This window comes from Mesoplodon bidens (assembly GCF_964165515.1).
Source record: "Mesoplodon bidens genome assembly, chromosome: 11".
Taxonomy (NCBI): domain Eukaryota; kingdom Metazoa; phylum Chordata; class Mammalia; order Artiodactyla; family Ziphiidae; genus Mesoplodon; species Mesoplodon bidens.
In genome coordinates, this window is record NC_138167.1 from 60,538,588 (window position 1) to 60,559,179 (window position 20,592).

At 52.9% G+C, this 20,592-nt stretch overlaps 1 protein-coding gene across 1 annotated transcript in view; it reads right to left on the reverse strand.

The window, feature by feature from the left end:
• Window positions 1–16,256, reverse strand: part of TBC1D22A (TBC1 domain family member 22A) — a 334,425-nt gene extending 318,169 nt beyond the window's left edge. Inside the window, exon 1 of the mRNA XM_081249045.1 lies at window positions 16,044–16,256. Within this exon, the coding sequence (XP_081105171.1) occupies window positions 16,044–16,105 (62 nt within the window). The 5' untranslated portion in view covers window positions 16,106–16,256. The remainder of the gene's footprint in view (window positions 1–16,043) is intronic.
• Between the last annotated feature and the right edge of the window lie 4,336 nt (window positions 16,257–20,592).

Sequence of the window (20,592 nt, forward strand, 5' to 3'; positions counted from 1 at the left end):
CACCCTGGAAAAACAGTTACACAAGCAGACAGGTTCAGCGATGTTCATAATACCACAAAGAGAAAAAAATGTTAAGAAAAATCTAGATGTCCATTATCAACTGAATAATGAATAAACAAACTAGAACATACACATATAATGGAATTCCAACCACAGCAAACACGAAAGAACTTCAGCCACCAGATTCAAGATGGGGAAAGTTCATTAACATAACAGTGAAACGTTGAATACACACAGTATGACACCACTTATAGGAAGTTTTTTAAATGCAAAAATGAGACAATGTATCATTTGGGGGTACATACATGAGTGGCCAAAAATCCTACTGCATGCAGCATAACCACGAAATCCAGAACTGTGACGATGGGGAAAGTGAGAGTAAAGAGCTGGGCCCAGGAAAAGAGCACAGCAGCGTCAACTGTGGACGTGCTCTACGTTCCCTGTATTCATCTGTATGCCTTCTTGAAAGTCTGAAATGTGTTCTAGTGTTTTAAACAGATGGCTCTGGCTCTGAGAGGGGAGGTGTTTGCAGGCACAGCCATTCAGAGGGTCAGGGAATGCAGTGCCTGGAGCGCTCCTCGAAGACACATTTCTCTAAGTCTCTCTCGACCCCATTCTTCCTACGCTGTACACAGAAATCTTTCAAAAAGAAGTCTCACCATCATTAGCCACCACAGAAACGCAAATCAAAATCACAATTAGAGGGGCTTCCCTGGTGGTGCAGTGGTTGAGAGTCCGCCTGCCGATGTGGGGGACACGGGTTCGTGCCCCGGTCCGGGAGGATCCCACATGCCGGGGAGCGGCTGGGCCCGTGAGCCATGGCCGCTGAGCCTGCGCGTCCAGAGTCTGTGCTCCGCAACGGGAGAGGCCATGGCAGTGAGAGGCCCGCGTACCACAAAAAAAAAAAAAAAAAAATCACAATTAGAGGGACTTCCCTGGCAGTCCAGTGGTTAAGACTCTGCACTTCCACTGCAGGGGGCAGGGGTTCGATCCCTGGTCAAGAACTAAGATCCTGCATGCCGCAAGCCACGACCAAAAAATTTTAAAAAAAGAAAAAAATCACAATTAGGTACCACTTCACAGCCAGTAGGGGGGCAAAAATTTAAAGATAATATGTGTTGGAGAGGATGCAGAGAAACTGAAACCCTTACACGCTGTGGATGGGAGTGAAAATGGGTGCAGCCGCTCTGGACAACAGCCTGGCAGGTCTTCAAAAGGTGCAACATTGACCACATGACCCTGCGATACCACTCCTAGGTACACACCCAAGAGAAATGGAGGCATGTCTACACAAAAAACTTGTACTGTATTATTCATAACAGCCAAAATGTGGAAACAGTCCAAATGTCCATCAACTGATGAATGGATAAATCAAATGTGCCTATCCATACAATGGAACATTCATTAGTAGGTCATAAAAAGAGATGCTCCAACATGGGTGACCCTTGAAAACGTCACAGTCAGTCAAAGAAGCTAGTCACAAAGGACCACACATATAATTCAATTTACATGAAACATCCAGAATAGGCAAATCTATAGAAATGAAAGGTACGTTAGCAGTTGCCAGGGGCTGGGAAGAGGGAATCATTGCTGATGAGTTCTGGGCCTCTCTCTGTGGTGATGGTGGTACAACTGGGTGAATACACTAAAAACACTGAATTGTACACTTTAAGTGGGTGAAATGTATGTTACATAAATGATATCTCTACAAAGGTGTTAAAAGGAAGGAAAGAAGGAAGGAAGGAAGGAAGGAGGGAGGGAGGGAGGGCGAGCTAGGGAGAAGTGAGGATGGGGAAGGACCAGAGCAGTCCCTCCTGGCCCAGGTGCCGCGGAGCAGATGCGCATGCGGGGAAGGCTCAGGGTGCAAAAGCACGCCTTCAGCACCCATAGCCCAGATGACCAACATCACTCGATGAACCTTTTAAATAGGTCCAAGTCCACCCCTCCCGCTCCGAATAGCAGAGTCTGCACTGCTACCGTCACAACATTTCAGTATACTTCATGTGGAAAGGACGGAAATTTTTATCATCCTCCAAACTAAGAAAATGAAACTTAAGAAAGACTAATTTGTTACCAGTAGGCAATGGCGGGGACCATGAGCGGTGTCCTCTGGGTCCAATTTGTATATATCCTGACCACCACATGCCTGAGCAGCCGGGAAGGACTCTCAGATGGAAGAAGAATGACCGAGAACTAACAAGGCATCACAGGCTCCAACACTGCGATGTAACAGAGGCTTCCAGCTCGGTGAGAGGGTTGGGTCCAGACAAAGGACAGCACAGGACGGGTCAGGAAGGAAGGCAGAGAGACGCCCACAATGTGCCCCAAAGTGGCCCCCAACTAGAAGTGCCTCCCACGAGAGCCCCGAGTCCCCACAAAGGTCACCTCTTCTGCAGAAGGCACAGAAAACGCCCCCATTGGTAAGGGAACGAAAGATGACAAAAGAACGGGCAAAGCTAAGGTTTAAAGAGAGAACCGGAAAAAAAATAAAAATAAAAAAAATTAAATTAAATTAAATTTTAAAAAAAGAGAGAGAACCGGGGGCTTCCATGGTGGCGCAGTGGTTGAGAATCTGCCTGCTAATGCAGGGGACGCGGGTTCGAGCCCTGGTCTGGGAAGATCCCACATGCCGCGGAGCAACTGGGCCCGTGAGCCACAACTACTGAGCCTACGCGTCTGGAGCCTGTGCTCCGCAACAAGAGAGGCCGCGACAGTGAGAGGCCCACGCACCGTGATGAAGAGTGGCCCCCGCTTGCCACAACTAGAGAAAGCCCTCACACAGAGACAAGGACCCAACACAGCCAAAAAAATAAATAAATAAACAAATGTGGGGTTTAAAAATAAAAAAGAAAAAGAATTTTAAATTAATTTTTAAAAAAAAAAGAGAGAGAGAGAGAACCGGGAAGAGTGCTCCTCGGAGGATGGGGTCCCAACATGAAGACAGGCTGGAGACACGGGGCAAATGCAGGAACACCCAAAAGAAAGAGATGGGCCCTGGGGACCAACGCCATCTCTTCAGGGTTCTATCCAGGCTGCCTTTACACCAGTCAGGAAAGCTTTTTTTTTTGGTCGAGCCACGCGGCATGCAGGATCTTACTTCCCCAACCAGGGATCAAACCCATGCCTCCTGCAGTGGATAATCACTGGACCGCCAGGGAAGTCCCCAGGAATGCTTTTTTTTTTTTAATATTTGGCTGTGTTGTGTCTTCGTTGCTGTGTGCGGGCTTTCTCTAGCTGCGGTGAACGGGGGCTACTCTTCCTTGTGGTGCACAGGCTTCTCAGTGCGTGGCTTCTCTTGTTGCAGAGCATGGGCTCTAGGCGCGCGGGCTTCAACAGTTGTGGCACACAGGCTCAGAAGTTGTGGCTCACGGGGCTCTAGAGCACAGGCTCAGTAGTTGTGGCGCACGGGCTTAGTTGCTCCACAGCATGTAGGATCTTCCCGGACCAGGGCTCGAACCTGTGTCCCCTGCATTGGCAGGTGGATTCTTAACCACTGCGCCACCAGGGAGGCCCCCCAGGAAAGCTTTTTAAAAACTCAGAGTCAAAGACTGTCTGTCTGAGGGCCTACTTGTGGACAGCCAAGCTCTGGGGCGTGGCCTTCACCGAGAGCACCACGAATCAGTGACATCTTAGCCAGTCACAGACGACCCCAAGGCTGCCCCACTAGAGTCACTCGACACACCCTGGCTGAGCACCTGCTCCAGGCCCGGCCCAACGCTGGCGCTGCGAAGATGCCACGGATGCTGCTCCCGCCGTGGTGGAGAGTCGTTAGGATACAGGTAGGCACTGAAGTGGGAGGAGAAAGGAGGGAATGAGCCTAAGTTACAGAGCAGAAGCCAAGGAAGCAGGAGGAAGGAGAGCCCAATGTCGCAAGGACTCTGGGTTTGACAATAAGGTGTTTCTCTCCTGTGTATCCCAGAGAACTTCTTTCTGGTCTGAACTTGGACCACCTACACCAAGGCCCTGGCTCCAAAACAAAACTGATGGGACAACACCAGAAGAGCTTTTTTTTTTTTTCATTAAAGGTTAAAGAGCAGTGAGTGAAAATAACAATGAATGAAATGGCAAAGAGCAAGAGGAGATAAAAGTAAAAGAAATACATCCAAGCTGCGTAAAGCTTGCGTAAGCATCATAAAATAAATGAAAAATTATACGGCCATCTTTACGATTAACTGCCTCCCTGTATTTCAGACACATGAAGTAAATAGGCAAATCATGTAGTAACTCAGTTTACAGCCCATCAACCTCTCTAAGCACAGTCATCACTCAATGTCTCCAGCAGTTTTCTGAAAGATAAACTAAATTAGCAACTGATTTACCATTAGGCGTGTTCTAACCACAGCGATGCTCCCCAGATTTATAAAATACATTCAGAGGGGTAAGTTTTCCAAGGAAATTAACTTTAGAGGGCTCTGGAGGAAAATGTATGAAACGCCATTATTACAAGGGTAAACAGTTCCACCATTCCTCCCGCCCATGGCATCATCTGAAATGGTCCCGCCCACAGAGTCAAGTGCAGACACACGTGGCCCTACAGGACCCTGAGCAGAGGGGCTCTCGGGCTGTCCCACCGTCAACACCCATGCTACGCCACCTGGCAGTGACACTTGCCCCGTCCCACAAGCTCTCAGCCACCTACTGAGCTCTCCCCCCCCGGGCCACGAGCTCCCTGTAAGAGGGCCTGGAGTTCACCTCCTGTCACACTCCTTGGGGGCCCAGGAGCCAGTGGAGACGGGCACTTACTGATCCAATCAGCAAGCTGCTTCACGGATGGCTCTTCAGACAGGTCTTAGAAGTGAGGATGTTGACAGTAAACTTCCCCCTCACATGAAAAAAGCAATGTGTGGAATATAATACTGTAAATCAACTCTACTTCAGTTAAAGGAAAAAAGCAACGTGTGAGCTCACAGACCCAGAGAACAGACTGGTGGCTGCCAGAGGCGGGGCAGGGTGCGAAATGGGTGAAGGGGTCCACAGGCACACACTTCCACTTACAAGATAAATAAGTCCTGGGGACGTAACGCACAGCAAGGTGACTGAAGTTAGTAACACTGCACCGCAGATGCGAAGGTTGCTTGTAATCTTACAAGTTCTCATCACAAGGAACAAGCGTGTAACTGTGTGGGGATGGACGTTAACTAGACTTCCTGTGATCATTCTGCAATAGGTACATAGAGCGAATCCTTAGGTTGCACACCTGAAAGTAATATAATACGTCCATTACACCTCCATAAAAGCACAATGTATGAATGGGGGGGAGGAGTCTTTTGAAATTAACATGTAAAAGTCCAACCCTGCCAGCCCGGCAGTCGGCCGTCAGGGGTCCCACTTCTCCACCTCTCCCCGCCTTGCTGCTTCTCGCCCCAGTCCCTCTCCTGCCGACGTCACCTCCAGACTCACCGCACGGAGCCCTCTCTCCTCTCTCCCAGCTCCTGCCAGCCTATCTGGACGCCCCTCAGACTCCTCCGTGCGTCCCGAAGCCCAGTGCTCCACCGGTTTTCGCTTCCCAGTTCACGCGAAACCGCGCTCTCTCCTGACGTTGCTGGGCACCTCCAGTAAACACTCAAACAGCGGCCTCCAGGCTGAGCTGCTGCTGGCTCTCGGCCACAAATCACCACCTCACATTGCCCCCACTGCCATGCCTCACACCCACTTCCCCAGACAGGACGTGACCCTCTGCAGTCACGCAGGTACAACACGACATGCGTGCCCCGCCTCGTGCAGCCCCTGGCAGCCTCCTGGCTCTCTTCCTGGGCCGTCTGTGACACCTGAAACACACTCGCTGTCCCCAGCGTCCCTCCTCCTGACCCCATCACTCACTCCTTCCGTGACTTAATCTCCAAGAACAGCGATCCCAAAACCCAAGATACTTGTTGCTACATTCAGTGCTCCCTTCTTTTTTTTTTAAATTTTTATTGGTATATAGTTGCTTTACAATGTTGTATTAGTTTCTGCTGTACAGCAAAGTGAATCCGTTATATGTATACACATATATATATCTCCACTCTTTTTTGGATTTCCTTCCCATTTAGGTCACCACAAAGCACTGAGCAGAGTTCCCTGTACTATACAGTAGGTTCTCATTAGTTCAGTGCTCCCTTCTTTACTACACAAATACTTGAATGATTAAGCATTTTAAACCTGAAGGAGTTAAGTTCCAAAGACTAGAGCACATCCCCTCATAAGTGGGCGTAACTAGGCAACACCCTTGAGGAGCCCCCAGCGTCCCCTGCCTGCCGGGCCCTGTCAGAGTGACTTACAGTCATGGTGGTTGATGAGCCCACATGTGGCTGGGACATAAAATGCTGTAATGGCTCCATGACTGGTTTTGGCACAGGAAACTAACCCAAGCTAGGGAGTAATTCTAAAGGAATCAAAACGGGGTGCAGGAGGCGGCAGCCCCGGTCTGTCTGAGACTAACCCGTAGCACTAGCCACCCCAGGGCGGTAACGGGACCCGTAAGACAATCCCCATGCCCCAGACGGAGGGAGGGAGACAGTGCGGTGAATACTGGGGGGCCAGGAGGTCTCCTGCGCTCTCTTCCTCCTGAATTCTGTAATGGCAAGGCCAGACCCCTTCTGCTTCCCACCCAACCAGCTGGCCTCGCCACCTGCAAACACGCGCACGTGACAAGAGAAGCAGGTGCTGAGCGCCCCCTAGGGGCTGCCTCCCGCCTCCAAGGTCCCGTGACGCCGAGGGAGCCCTCCCCTCTCCAAGACCCCGTCCTCCGCCCCGCCTCTCCACGCACACCGTGCCCACGCCCTCTGACAAGCCCGGACCCTGCCGAGAGCTTTCGGCCGAGGATCACAAGCATGGAACATCATTTGTCTCGCTGCGTGTGAGCCTGAGCGCCAGCGAGAGCATTCTGTCCTTGAGGCCAGTAGAAACGCTCACGGAAAGAAGGCTCATGGCAAACCCTGCTGCGAGCTGTGGGAGGGAGCAGGGCGAGAGCGGCCCGGGGCACATCTGAGAGCCGTGTCACGGTCTGGCCCCGGCAGCACGGGCCAAGCTCGAGGGTGCAGCCCGGGTGAGAAGGAAGACAGCGGACCATACCCGGGCCGGAACACTCTGGCATTGCCGGTGAACTCCAGACCCCGGGAGGATGGACCACGGGGAACAGAGCGTTCATGCGGTCAGGAGCCCAGAAACGCACAGGACGGCGTAGAGAAAGGGCTCTGCCCTCCGCCAACATGCTTGAGTTCAAAGCCAGCTCGCTCACTGCTCACCGAGGGGCCTCGGGCAGAGAGCAGCAGAGGGACGAGGGCCCCCTGCCCAGCTGCGCTAGTAACACTAACAGCAGCTTCAGCCCTGAGCTCTCATAACCCCAGTAAGAGAATCCGTAACTGTTCTAAGCAACTAAACTCACCGACAGCTACATGCGCCTTCGCCACCTTCAGCACTCAGGCTGGGATTTCCACGTGAATCCCCCCAAAAGAGGAAAGAGCATCAGAATGAGGGAACAAAAGGACCAGGGACACTCAAAACAGAAGTCCCGGGCCTCCCTGGTGGCGCAGTGGTTGAGAGTCCGCCTGCCGATGCAGGGGATACGGGTTCGTGCCCCGGTCTGGGAGGATCCCATATGCCGCGGAGCGGCTGGGCCCGTGAGCCATGGCCGCTGGGCCTGCGCATCCGGAGCCTGTGCTCCGCAACGGGAGAGGCCACAACAGTGAGAGGCCCGCATACCGCAAAAAAAAAAAAAAAAAAAAAAAACAGAAGTCCCCTGCAGCACGGAGCCCAGAAATGGGAAGAACCCAGGCTGCCCCATCCCCTCTGGGCCTCCTGACCCTCTGCCTATCTCTGTGAGGCGGGGAATGTCTGGGTGAACCTAGAAGCTGCCCCTCTCACCCCTGGAGAACCGGGAAAGAGGAAGTCAGTGTGCAAGGAACCGGGTCCCACCCCCAGCCCCGGGCCAGGCCCACCACCACCAGCTCAGCTGCAGCCGGTAAAGTCTGTAAAGGACCCCTCAGCATTCCCGCTGCTGCTGGCCCGAACATGTGTGTCAAGAGCCTGAAACAAGGGAGGTGCTCAGTAAGCAGGCGCTGGTACGAGGTGTCACTACAAGGCCAGCACCATCTCCATCCGAGGTTCCACCTCCCGCCTGGGGCGCAGAGCCAACACCTGCCCGCGGATGTAGTTCACAGCCACTCTCCCCGGAATCCTCCGGAGGGAGAACCAGGTGGTCGGTCGTGTCTGCACTCCCAGGGCCGAGCACGGAGGCATCCCCCACGTGCAGCCCAGCCCCTCCAAGGCCGGGACCCCCGCTGCACCCAGAGGGCCTGCAGAGGCTGTTCCTCACACTGCACGTGTTCCACTGAGGAGGGGCTAGGCCCAGGAGTGGCAAGATGGTGGAGCTTCCAGAGAAGGCCAGGCGGGGGCGGGTGTCACGCCCTGGCCCCCGGCTCACCGTACCGCTGCCCTTGTCCTAGCTGTACAGGGGCCAGGCTGGGCCACTCCAGTGGGAACAGAAAAACGGAGGCGAGGGCTCCTGGCGCCTGTTCTGTTCATTTCCACCCCCAACCTCTGATCTCGCCTTCACAGTACTTAGGGGAGTGAAACACCTCCTCCAGCTCTCATTTTACAAAATTTTAAAAAAACAGAACAAATCAAAATCATCAGGGATTTTTTAAGTCATTTTTGTCCTCATCTAAAATTAACCCAAAAGAGCCCAGATTTGCAACATTAGATAAACATTTAAGAGGGAAAAAAATGATTTCATTTTAAATTTATTTTTTCAAAATGTTTCCAGACAAAATAAAAGGTGTTTCATAACATGAAACATGACCACTGGAAAACAAACAAGTAAAACAAACTATGTATTTAGCCAAACCCCACCCTCTGGTGCTTCCACAGTGCTCAGCACAGCAAGACCATCTCCACTCACGGGTGGCAACCAGACCGACCGCCCCCCACACACACAAAACACAAAGTCACTGCCAGAGCACGGACTCCTGGGCTCCTCGTGACAGGGAAAACTAGGAATAAAGAGACACTCCAAACAGCCACTCCAGAAGCACCAGCAAGAAAACAAGCCAGGTCTATAAAAACACAAGACAGGAGAACAGGTCGGGCAGCAGCTCAGAACTTCAGAGGAAAGAGAGGCGGGGCCTCCACTTGGCCCCTGGACCCGAGAGGACACGGAACAGAGAAGACCCCTCTGACAAAATATGCTTTGCAGAGGTCACCAGTGAGGGCCCAGCCCACCCATGAAGACTGGCCGAGGTACCAGCCCACGTTCAAGTGCAGGACCCCTTCCCCACCCGATGTCCCTCGGGCACACTTCCCTGCCCCTCCACCTCCCCCGCAGGGCTCTGCTTTCCTGCAGCCGCTGTAACAAACCTACTGCCTTCGAACATTCCCACCCATCATCTTAACACTCGGGAGGTCAGAGGTCCGGCATGGGTCTCCCAGGCTAAAGTACAGGGGTCAGCCCACTGCACCCATTCTGGAGGCAGTCCTGGGGAGAATCCATTTCCTGCTCATCCGGGTCGCTGACAGAATTCAGTTTCTAGCAGGTGCGGAACCAAGGTCCCTGTCTTCCTGCTGACCAAAAGCACAGGCTGCTCCCCGCTCCTAGAGGCCACCAGGTGCCCTGGCTCGGGGCCCCTTCCTCCATCTTCAAAGCCAGCAACCGCAGATCAGACGGAGCCACCTGTGTCCAATCTCTGATACTTTTAAGAGCTGATATGACTGCGCTGGGCCCACCGGATAATCCAGGGCAACCTCTCCATCTCAGGGGCAGCTGACAGGCAACCTTAATTCCATCTGCAATGTAATTCCCCTTTGCCGTGGAACTGACACTTCACAAGCTCTGAGAAGGAGGACGTGGACATCTTGGGGGGGACCCCACCCCTCAGGCCAGAACCCTGGGGGTCACCTCAACTCCCAACACCCCACCCGTCAGTGACCCCTTCGAGGCCCACTGCAGCCCGGGCCCTGAACCTGTCCACTCCCCCTGCCCACAGCCGCTGCCCTGGTCCCCACTTCCCATGCCCACTTCCTCTCACCCTCTCTTTGAGGCAGAGGAACAGGATGAAGTGCTTCCTCAGGGCTCTCGGGACCAAGACCCAAATCTTCTCCAGGGCCTGGAAGCCCTGCGTGCTCTGGGCCCTGCACACCCCTCCTCACTTCCTTCTCGGGGTCTCCCTGCGGAGAGCTCCGGCCCCGACCCCGACCCGCACCTCTGCGTGGCAGGCTGGCCCCTGCTCCAGCCCCGGGTCCCAGCCTAGGCGAGACCTCCTCCGGGGGCGGCGGGGAACGTGGCATTCTACAGATGCGGGGCTCCGGTGTCCTGCCCCATCACCAGGCTGCGGCCGTGGGAGCCTGCACACTGCTGTGTATCAGCTGTTCACCGTCTCCTTCGGCCTGAGGACCCCAAGGCCCACGCCTCTGCTCAGCATTCCCCGCGGTACCTGGCGCACTGAAGGTGCTCCAGTATTTTCTGAATGAACTGTCCCCCGCCACACTCCTCTCCTGCAGCTGACGACTGACGGTGGCCTGTGGAGACGACAGCTGAGCTGAGTGTCCCACTTGTTCAGGGCCGCCTCGTGGCTGTGACAGCTGTGCGCTGAAAGCTGCCAGGGCCAGGAAACCGTGAAAGGTCTTCTGCTCCGTGTCTACCCGAGCACCCATGGCCCTGCCATATTCAGTCCCGGCCTTTCTTGCTGCCACCACACTTACAAATGTCACCCTTCACATGCCCCAGCGGCCCGCCTACCCTGCTGTCAGCAGAGCACACTGCCAGGCAGAGCCGTGCTAAAATAGCAAGCGTCGGATCCACGCTGAAAGGCTGCCTGTGTTCTCACACCCAGTGTGCTATGATTTCGTCTTGGCATTTAAAGTTAAGTGTAGCAAGAATGCCAAGTGCAACTGCAGAAAGCCACAGCCCCATGGGAGCCAAGCAAGTCAATGGCCCACGAAAGAACAGGCCCAGAGAGTCAGAGGCTGAACCTTTTCTGATTCTTATTATCAGCTTCCTGATTCTTATCAAACCACCACCGCCTCTCACCTGGATGTTCACAAAGCCTCCTAACTGGTCTCCCTGCTTCCGCCCTGGCCCTCTCGGCCCCCCAGTCTACCTACAACAGGGCAGCCAAAGGAATCCTGCTAAACCAAAGGCAGGGCATGTCGCTGCCGTAATCCTCCAAAGGCTCCCCCTTCACTCGGAAGAAAAGACTGGGAGTCCCTGTCTTTCCTGGGACCATGAGGCCCACCACTCCCACCTTTCAGGCCTCGTGCCCCACAAGTCTCTCCCCCACTCAGCAGTGGTCACGCCGGCCCCCCTGGGCTTCTCCTCGGACACACCAGCATCGCCCCCGAACCAGGGCCTTTGCCCGAGCTCACCCCTTGCCTGGACGACTCTTTCCCGGCCACCCAGGAGGCCTGTTCCCTCACCTGCTGCGAATCTTGCTCAAATGTCACCTGCTCTGTTAGAGCTTACCTGGTCACCTTATCACCATGACACCATCCCCACGGCACCTGCCCCCGAAAGATCTATCCCACTTCCCTGCTCTGTTTTGATAGCAGTCATCACCTTCTGACAGTTAACTCTCTACTTAGTTATTCTCGGGGGATTCCCTGGTGGTCCAGTGATTAGGACTCAGCGCTTTCACTGCCAAGGGCCCTGGTCTGATCCCTGGTCGGGGACTAAGATCCCACAACCCGTGAGGCGCAACCAAAAAAAAAAAAAAAAAACTTAGTTATTCTCTGCCTCTCCCACTCCTCCGTTAGCTCTGTGAGAGCACAGATTTTGGTCTGTTTTGTTCACTGATGCATCTCTAGCACCTGGAACGATTACTGGCACATAATCTGGGTTAAATAAATATTTGCTGAATAAATCAATTATCAGACTCTCAAAACTGGTCCAAGAGGCTTCTCTCCTTCTCATCTAAGAGAACAGGGTTAGGCCAAGCAAATATCCTCCTGTAGGTCACATCCACTTAGGTCTAATGCAACTCCCTAGGTTATACATGCAGAAACTGATGGCCCTGGGGGCAATATGAGGAAGGTGAAGGTCACAGAGAGATTAACAGAAAACGATGGCTAAAACCTGGACCACCCAATTCCCAGTCAGACGTCTTTCCACCATATCACATATCCTGCCTCATCCAGAGAAGGAGCTTCTAAGAAAGCACCAGCCAAATACATAATCTAAGGACCAGGGTGTGCACAGAATAGGGGGATCTACCAGCAAGACCACCTCGTGCAGTGTGAGCCCTTGGCCAAATCACTCAGTCTCTCCAGGTTAATCTGGAAAACAGTTTGGATCAACCACCACTTATTGATTTGGCAGTAACAATGCAAAGATGAGTAAGGCATGCTCCCTGAACATGCAGAGCTCACCGTCTGGTGAAGAAAACAAGCACTTTCCAACAGTGAGTGTGACGCACAAAGGGGTACTTTAGTCCAGACTTCATGAAAACAGTCCAGCCCTAACCAGGAGGTACACTGGAGGCGAGTTCTTAAACATCTCTAAAAAGTAAGCCCGGGGCTTCCCTGGTGGCGCAGTGGTTGAGAGTCCGCCTGCCGATGCAGGGGACACAGGTTCGTGCCCCGGTCCGGGAGGATCCGACATGCCGCGGAGCAGCTGGGCCCGTGAGCCATGGCCGCTGAGCCTGCGCGTCCGGAGGCTGTGCTCCGCAACGGGAGAGGCCACAGCAGTGAGAGGACCGCGTACCGCAAAACAAACAAACAAACAAAAAGTAAGCCCAGCAGGGACTTCCCTGGAGGTCCAGTGGTTAAGACTCCGCGCTCACAATGCAGGGGCATGGGTTCCATCCCTGGTCGGGGAACTAAGATCCCACATGCCACACAGCGAGGCCAAAAAACTAATAAATAAATAAGACAAATAAAAAGCCAGGCAAAGGAGAGGGAAGGGAGGAAAAGAACATTCTGGCCAGCTATGAAAGCATGAAACTGACAGAGGCGTCCCACAGCAGGTACAGCAAGGATCCTACAAGCCCATCAGCACCAGTGAGGGCAAAGCTCAAAGCAAGGAGGGGCAGGAGATGGGGCTAAAGAATGGAGCGGGCTCAGGTTATAAAGGGCCTTAGACATCATGCAAAAACACTTAAGCTTCTCGGCATGGCATTTTGGGGAAAACAACCAAGGGGCTTTAAACCAGCCTACCTCACTGAGTGTCAGAGTGTGCCTGGAGGACAGAGTGTGCTTTGTAAACTCTAAAACACCAGAGACACGAACACTTGCAGAGCGCCAGGAATAGCGCCGGGCAAATAGTAAGTGCTCGATGAATAGCAGCCATTACTGTCATAGGAATTCTTACTAAGGAATTACTAATTATAAAGGATTGTGCTATACAAAAGAGCCTTTACCAGTTCCATATTTTGTGGTGGGTGTATTCTTCCTCCTTTGAGTTTCTCTGGGTTGAGGCCCACACTCAAAAAAAGTTAATCACAGGAACCACTCAGAAGAGCTGGCACGACTGCTGGAAGCCAGCTGGGATCTGCAGCGCCGAGCTTGTGTAGGTAAAGACCAGGTAGGTGGCCAGCGGTCACCGCAGGGAGGTCATCTACTGACAGGGAAACGGGCACACCTTTGCGACTCCTGTCGCCTGAAACGGCAGCACTGCCAGAGACGAGGCCACAGGAGGCGAGGGGCACGCAGCGGCTGTGCAGGCCTTTCCGGGTGAGCCAACCTCTCCTCCTCGCCCTGTCCTCTGCAGTGACGGCCTCCAGGAGGCCTCCAAGACTCCACTCCAAGTCTGGGACTATCACACGGGAACTGCTCTCAAAGAGGCCTAAGGCACAGCACAGTATCGGAGTCCAAGGAAAAAGCAAGGCTGTCTTTGGGAATGCAGGATTTCACAGAAGAAAGTTGAGGACAGTATTATTCTCCTGTGGCTGTCACAACAAAGTACCACAAATTTAGCGGCTTAAGACAACAGAAATTTATCCTGTCACAGAGCTGGAGGCTACAAGTCCAAAGTCAAGGTGTCGGCAGGGCCGTGCTCTCTCTGAAGGCTCTAGGAGAGGATCCTTCCCTGCCTCTCCTAGCTCCTACTGGCTGCCAGGAATCCTCAGCCTGCCTTGGTTTGTAAAGGCATCACTCCAGTCTGTCTCCATCTTCACATGCCATCTTCCCTGCGTCTGTCTCTCTGTGTGCAAATTTCCCTCTTCTTATAAGGACACCAGTCACTGGACTACGGCTCACTCTAATCCAGTGTGACCTCACTTCTCATTTTAACTTGATTCCATCTGCAAATACCCTATTTCCAAATATGGTCACAAGCACAGGGTCCGAGGACCTGAATTGCGGTGGGGGAGGCACTACTGAACCCAATACGAGGGCAAATACCCAAGAGACACAGTCATCAATCCAAAGGTTTATTCACCATTATAACTACACACAGGAGCTCGATTATTCTCACACCTCAGCTGGTTGTTAAGAATCAGAATCTATTTAGACCGAGGAGGAACCAAAATCTCAATACCTAAAAACAACACACAGAAGTTCTACTGCCATGTGGCTCCTTTCCTTGGAGTCTGTGTTCTAGAGCATGTGTTCCTGTCACTGCTAGGACCTCCTATTCTCTGCTATTCCAGAATTTTCCCATCATCCTGGACCCTGACATTGGTTTTGATGAAACCTCTTATTGTTCTTCAATCAAGCACAGTCCTAAGGACTTCCCTGGTGGCACAGTGGCTAAGAATCCGCTTGCCAATGTTGGGGACACGGGTTCAAGCCCTGGTCCAAGAAGAGCCCACATGCCAAGGAGCAACTAAACCCGTGGGCCACAACTACTGAGCCTGCACTCTAGAGCCCACAAGCCACAACTACTGAGCCCGCGTGCCACAACTCCTGAAGCCCGTACGCCTAGAGCCCGTGCTCCACAACAAGAGAAGCCACCACAATGAGAGGCGACACACCACAACGAAGAGTAGCCCCCGCTCGCCGCAACTAGAGAAAGGCTGTGCACAGCAACGAAGACCCAACACAGCCGAAAATAACATATAAATTAATAAATAAATTTATTTAAAGGAAAAAAAAAAACCCACAGTCCTATAGAGTAAAACAGGGTGCCTGGCCAACTTCAATGACCCCCTCCAAAGTCACTTTTCTGAGAAGTCAGGAACTCATACTGCTAACTCCCAGACCATTCTGAAAATTAAACCTTTCTGACTCGACACAGTGCATTCCAAAGTTTACAATTCTATCACTCAAACAATAGTGTTTACTATGCAACACTTACGAATAAACTGTGCTTATGAATAATTCTACTTGGAGTTAAGACAATTCTTAATTTTCAGTATCTCAGACTTAAGTTTCCAAACTGAACAGTGTGTAGAAATCTTGTAGTTTGTTTATCTCTAATCTATTTTCACCAGCAGCTGATTTTATCCTAGGTGTTTTCCCCGTCATGTCTCTCATGTTTCCTAGGGCCCTGGCTGGGCTGGGTGACACATCAATCACAGGAGGACTTTGGAGTTGTACAGCTTCCAGGCTGCACCCAGGTCGCTGCAGCCACTTAACTAAAAAAAAAAAAAAAAAAAAAATTGCTTCCTGCTGCTGACTCAAGACAGGAGTTGGCTTTGAGGCCAAAAAGTGGGAACATGGAATTCCACAGGGAGCCTCAAGTATTCTTCCTCGCCCAGGACAAAAGCAGCAGCCCAGGAGAGACGAGAACGCCAATCAAGTGGGTCAAAACCACCACGCCCCCTGCAGAAACCGAGCTCGCCGGCGGGCGCAGACTGCCCCGGCCACTTTCCTCACTCCACCAACTGCTCGCGGCTGGAGCCGAGTGGGCTCCTTGCAGCTTCCCCAGGGGGCCGAGGAGTTTCGCAGAAGAGAGCCTGCCGGTCTCGGGACAAGCCTGCCGGCAGCTCCTCCTCCTCCTTTCTGGCCTCGCTCCTACGTGCAGCCACTGTCACCTCCCAGACCTCACGATCCGACCCCCAGGACACCCCGAGAGGTCTCCTCAGAGCCCAGGTCACCCCTCCCCAGACCCCGACTCCACCGCAGCCCAGCGGGCCGAAGCGCCCACCTGACCTCTGACCTCTGACCCCGACCCGGGTCCCCGTCACACCCACCTGCCCGGGACCTTGCTGTTGCTGCGCTTCCAGAACTGCTTCCTGGCCCCGTCGCTGGCCATGGCCTCTCCTCATCCCTCAGACCCGCAGCCCCGTCACCCCGAGGGCGGCCAACCCGCCCCGGCGGCCCTTTCCTGTACCCTGGGTGGCCCCTCACTGGTCCAGGGATTCCCGAGGGTAGAGCCGACAGTCTCTTCCGCCTCCCTCCGGAAGTTGTGCCTCCGCGCACCCGGAAGTCCCGCCTCCGATCCAGGCGCGCGTGATGGACGCGGCGGAGCCTGACGTCACTAAAATGCGTCTAAGGGGCGGTGCCGCGGGGGAAGCGCAGCTGCCGGGTTGTCCTTCTAATTGAAGGCTTCTTAGGCCTGGTGTCCGGCCCAGGGTTCTCCTACTGCGCGAAGCGGCAGGACAATGGTCCTAACCCGAGGGCGAGGCGACGCGGAGACCGAAAGCACCCCGCTGCGGGTGGTGGTCGAGGAGGTGTCTGTCGCCCGCACTTGCTAAGGATCGGTAAATACCAAGTGGCTGACTTACCGCTGCAGTCAGTGCAGCGAGGTGAGAAGCAGGAGGAAGTGATCGGGGCTTGTGAGGGGCACAGGTGGTGGGGTCCGGGGAGGGGGCAGGTGGGTCGGGGAAGGAGGGGGTTGGCAGACTTCGGCTGAAGGGTGAAGATTCCCCCACCGGAGCCTTGGCCGCGGGCGTCTATCGGCGCTTGAAACGTGCAGGTAAAATACACCCAGGACTTCAGTACCAAAGAAGGAATGATGACGCTGATTTTTATGTTGGGTACACGTTGAAGTAAAATATTTTGTGTATTGGGTTCAATAAATGTATTGCTAAAATTATTTTCACATTCCTTTCTCCTTTTTTTCAAAGTAGCTACCAGAAAATTAGAAGTTACGTATGTGGCTGCATTATATTTCTGTTGGCGGTAGACCTAACCTGAGAGGTCAGGGACCGGCATTTCAGACGGGAGCGCAGTGCGGCTTTGGGGAGCCGCTTGACAGACGCGTGCCAGTTCTTGATGATATTTTCTGATCAAAGTTTTCCGTGCCTCCTCACTTATGATAAGTAACACTGATGTAGTACTTGCTGTACGCAGGGTATTGTGCTAGGTACTTTACCTGTATTATCTCAGTCGTATGCCAGCCAGCGCCTCAGTAAAGGCTGCCCCCGGCCCTCAGAGCAGAGCGCGTGGCTCTCTCAGATCCCTTGCAACACTGAGTTTTCTATCCTGTCTTGTAATAGCAGAGGCTTCCCACAGCCCTTGTCCCTGCCCTGGAACATTTACCGCCTGTCTTTCTTCCCACGGAGCCCGTAGGGTACTGCAAGATACTGCTGGGCGGGTGAGACCTGTGTCTTCTGCTTCTACAACTAACACAGTAAGCGTTTGTTAAACGGATGACAACCATGGGAGCTCTCCAGGGATCCCCTTCTGTCACAGCCACAGAATCTCCCTGAGGTGATCGCAGTGGGTCCTTGGGGATCCCCTGCTGACAGAACCTCGGTACACACTCAGGGCTACCATGCTGCAGAGCCTGAGGAACTGTCCCGGCATCCTGTCCTTTCATGACCTCAGTGAATCTCCAGAGATGTCCTGATAAAGCCTCAGTGGATCCTTAGGGACCCCTTCCTGGACATAGCCTCAGGAAGCCTCCTGGGATCCTTGCCTAGTGGGGCTCAGGAAGGCCCCAGGGATCTGTTCCCAGTATACAGCCCCGGGGCCTCCCCAGAGGTCTTCCTCAGTGATCAGCTCCTGACATCCTCGGGGGTGCCCTGCCAACAAGGGATTTTCCCCGGCTCAATTTAGCTTCTTGCAAGAATCAGTGAGTGGGGTGGCAGCAGAACTAAGATAATAGCGTTTAGAAAGGGAAGATTGACAGCAGTCAGCGAGCGACTGATTGGATGTAATTATAACATCTTAGGTTTGGTTGCTCCCCATAACTTACCTAATGCTTTCCTGTCTATTGGCTCTTAGGGGAGGGAGTTAGTTAAAGGGAGACTAAGATTGACTCGAAGGCTTCAAGACTATCTGAGCAAAGGATTACTAGTACCACCGACAGAAACCTCAAAGCAAGCAGTGAGCCTGTTTGCAGCCAGGTTTATGGTTGGTTTAGGACATGTTGGATTTGAGGTCAGATGTCAGGCCTCAGCCAAGCACTAGGTTAGGGGACATATTGGTCTCCAGTTGAGGAGGCGGGGTTACGCAGGGGAGGACAGGTCAGGGCGAAGTCCCAGGACCGGTGGGCAGGCATAGGTCAGCATCAAGAGCAACGTCATCAAAAAACAAAGTCAAGTTAGAATCTCCAGAAATGGGTTCAGGCGGGGGCGTGTGGTAGAGATGGGTGTGAGGGAGTATCTGGAAGGAGGCCAGGCGTGCAAGCCGGAGTTCTGCAGAGGTAGAGTCGAGGAACGGGACCCATGCAGGAGTCAAACAGGACGTGTGCATGAGCACAGAGAGTGAAGGAGTGAGCCTTTATTCACCTGAGCGGCAAACATAAGAGGCTTCCTTTCACTGAGATTCAGGCTACTGTAAAAACCAAGGACATACCATTTCACACTTAACAAAAAATGTAAACATCTCTCAGTGCCAAAATTGATGAGGTTGTGGATTTATGAGCAGTGCATGAATCGGAGTGCACCGATTCACTGCTGGTGGGAGCATAAATTCATTCAATAACTTTGGACAGCCATCTAGCAATTTCTTGTAGTTAAAGATGAGCATACCCTACAAGCCAGGTGTGTACCCTAGAGCCACTCGCCTGTGTGCAAAGACAGGAACGTTCATTGCAATGTTGCTCCTGGGAGAAACTGATCAATTACACATAGTTTTCTGGAGAATGCTATACAATAGTAAAAATGAATGTTACTTACATGTCAACATGAATGGATTTCACAAGCAATGTTGAGTGAAAAAAAGTTGAATGTGAATGCATGTGGTATGATACCACTTCATTCCCTTTTTTTAGAGTAAAAGAATACTAAAAGCTAAATTCAGGAGTCTGGTTGCCTCTGGGTGTTGGTGGAGACTTTGATCAGTGAGGAATTTACAGAGAGTTCAGTTGTTTTATGCTTTATTTCTTAAGGCAGATGGACTGTGTTCAGGTGTTTGTTTTATCCTTTATGACTTTTTGCATGTATAAATTGTTTCATAATACATGAAAATGTAATTAGGGAACTCTCATTCTGTTATGCACTGAGCTACCTCAAACGCTTTTTGGAAAAGGCAAGCATAAATGCTGCAGCAATGAAGGAACAGCGCTGAGGCTTGGAGGAGTCAGGTCCACTGATAGGTTTGTAGCTATTGTTTCAGGGTGAGTAGCTATGACGGGACAAAATGCAACTGGGAACGTCGTTGCCGAAGCCAGGAGACAAGAAAACTGGGTGCTGCCTGACAGGTGGGGGTTGAGGATGGCAAGATCTGTGGTAAAGGCTGGGTTCCCCAGGAAGCAGATTATGAGACAGATATTTCCATGCCGATGGCTTACTGGGGAAAAGTTAAACTGGGAGGGGAACATGGGGCCAACCCCGAAGGATGGCCCCCAGAGATGTCTTGAGATGAGCCGGTAGAGCCTTTGCACAGCTGAACGGACGAGTCACTGAATGTGGGCTGCCCCCTGCGAAGGTGCATAACCTTGGGAGAGGAAGTGCCTTCTGCCAAGGTCAGGTCCCAAGGAGGGACTTACCTCCAAGCCATCAGCAGCCAACGCTGCCAGCAACTGAGGGGAACGAGACCTTTCGTCTTGTAGGAGGAGTCTGGGCGGTGTGACGCAAGCACGTCTGCGGCAGCCCCCCCTCTGCCCCACGCAGATCTGCTGGCTTCACGTAAGTTCACTGTCTAGGAAGACGTCTCCAGGATTCTGGTTGGTCCCTTTTCTGGTTAAACTTCCAAGAGGAAGGTTGACGACGTGTCCTGGAGCCACAACAGTCACTGGCCCTCCACCATCACCTGTTGTAGACGCCCTCCCGCTGCCAACACTAACCCTGCCCCTACCTGGTAGCACCTCTGCTGTTCTAGGTCACTTACCCGTTGGAGTGATCCAGACTCTCATCCTAGAGGCCTTGGAGCCACTGGTCCCTGATGGTGCCCTCCTCAGGCCGTGGCTGCTCTACTTGCCCACATGCCATTAATGCTGGTCAGAGAAACACCCCAGTGGCTCAGGTAGGTGCCACACGTAACCTTGCTGCCCTCACCACCCAGGAGCACCCCTGCCTCCCCCATGGTGAGGAGGAGACACCTCTCCCTGCTTACTAGATTCCTGGCACGAGGACCTCCAAGTGAGTGAACTTAAAGTTCAGTGAGACGCTCGCTGTGTTCTTTTCTGAAAGCATCCCCACTCTGGGATTCGGGACCTCTAGAAGAGGCCAGAATTGTGAGAACAGGAAGCACAAGCTCCCCTGAGAGTGATGACAGTCGGGGCCCCCTGCTCCCACCCCTGGCTCCTGAACCCACGCCTTCACTCGGAGGGGCCACAGCACCATGCAGGGCCGACACACGTCTTGAAGGGCGGCGCCCCAGGTTTCATCGCTCTGTCAGGGCGCAGCCTCG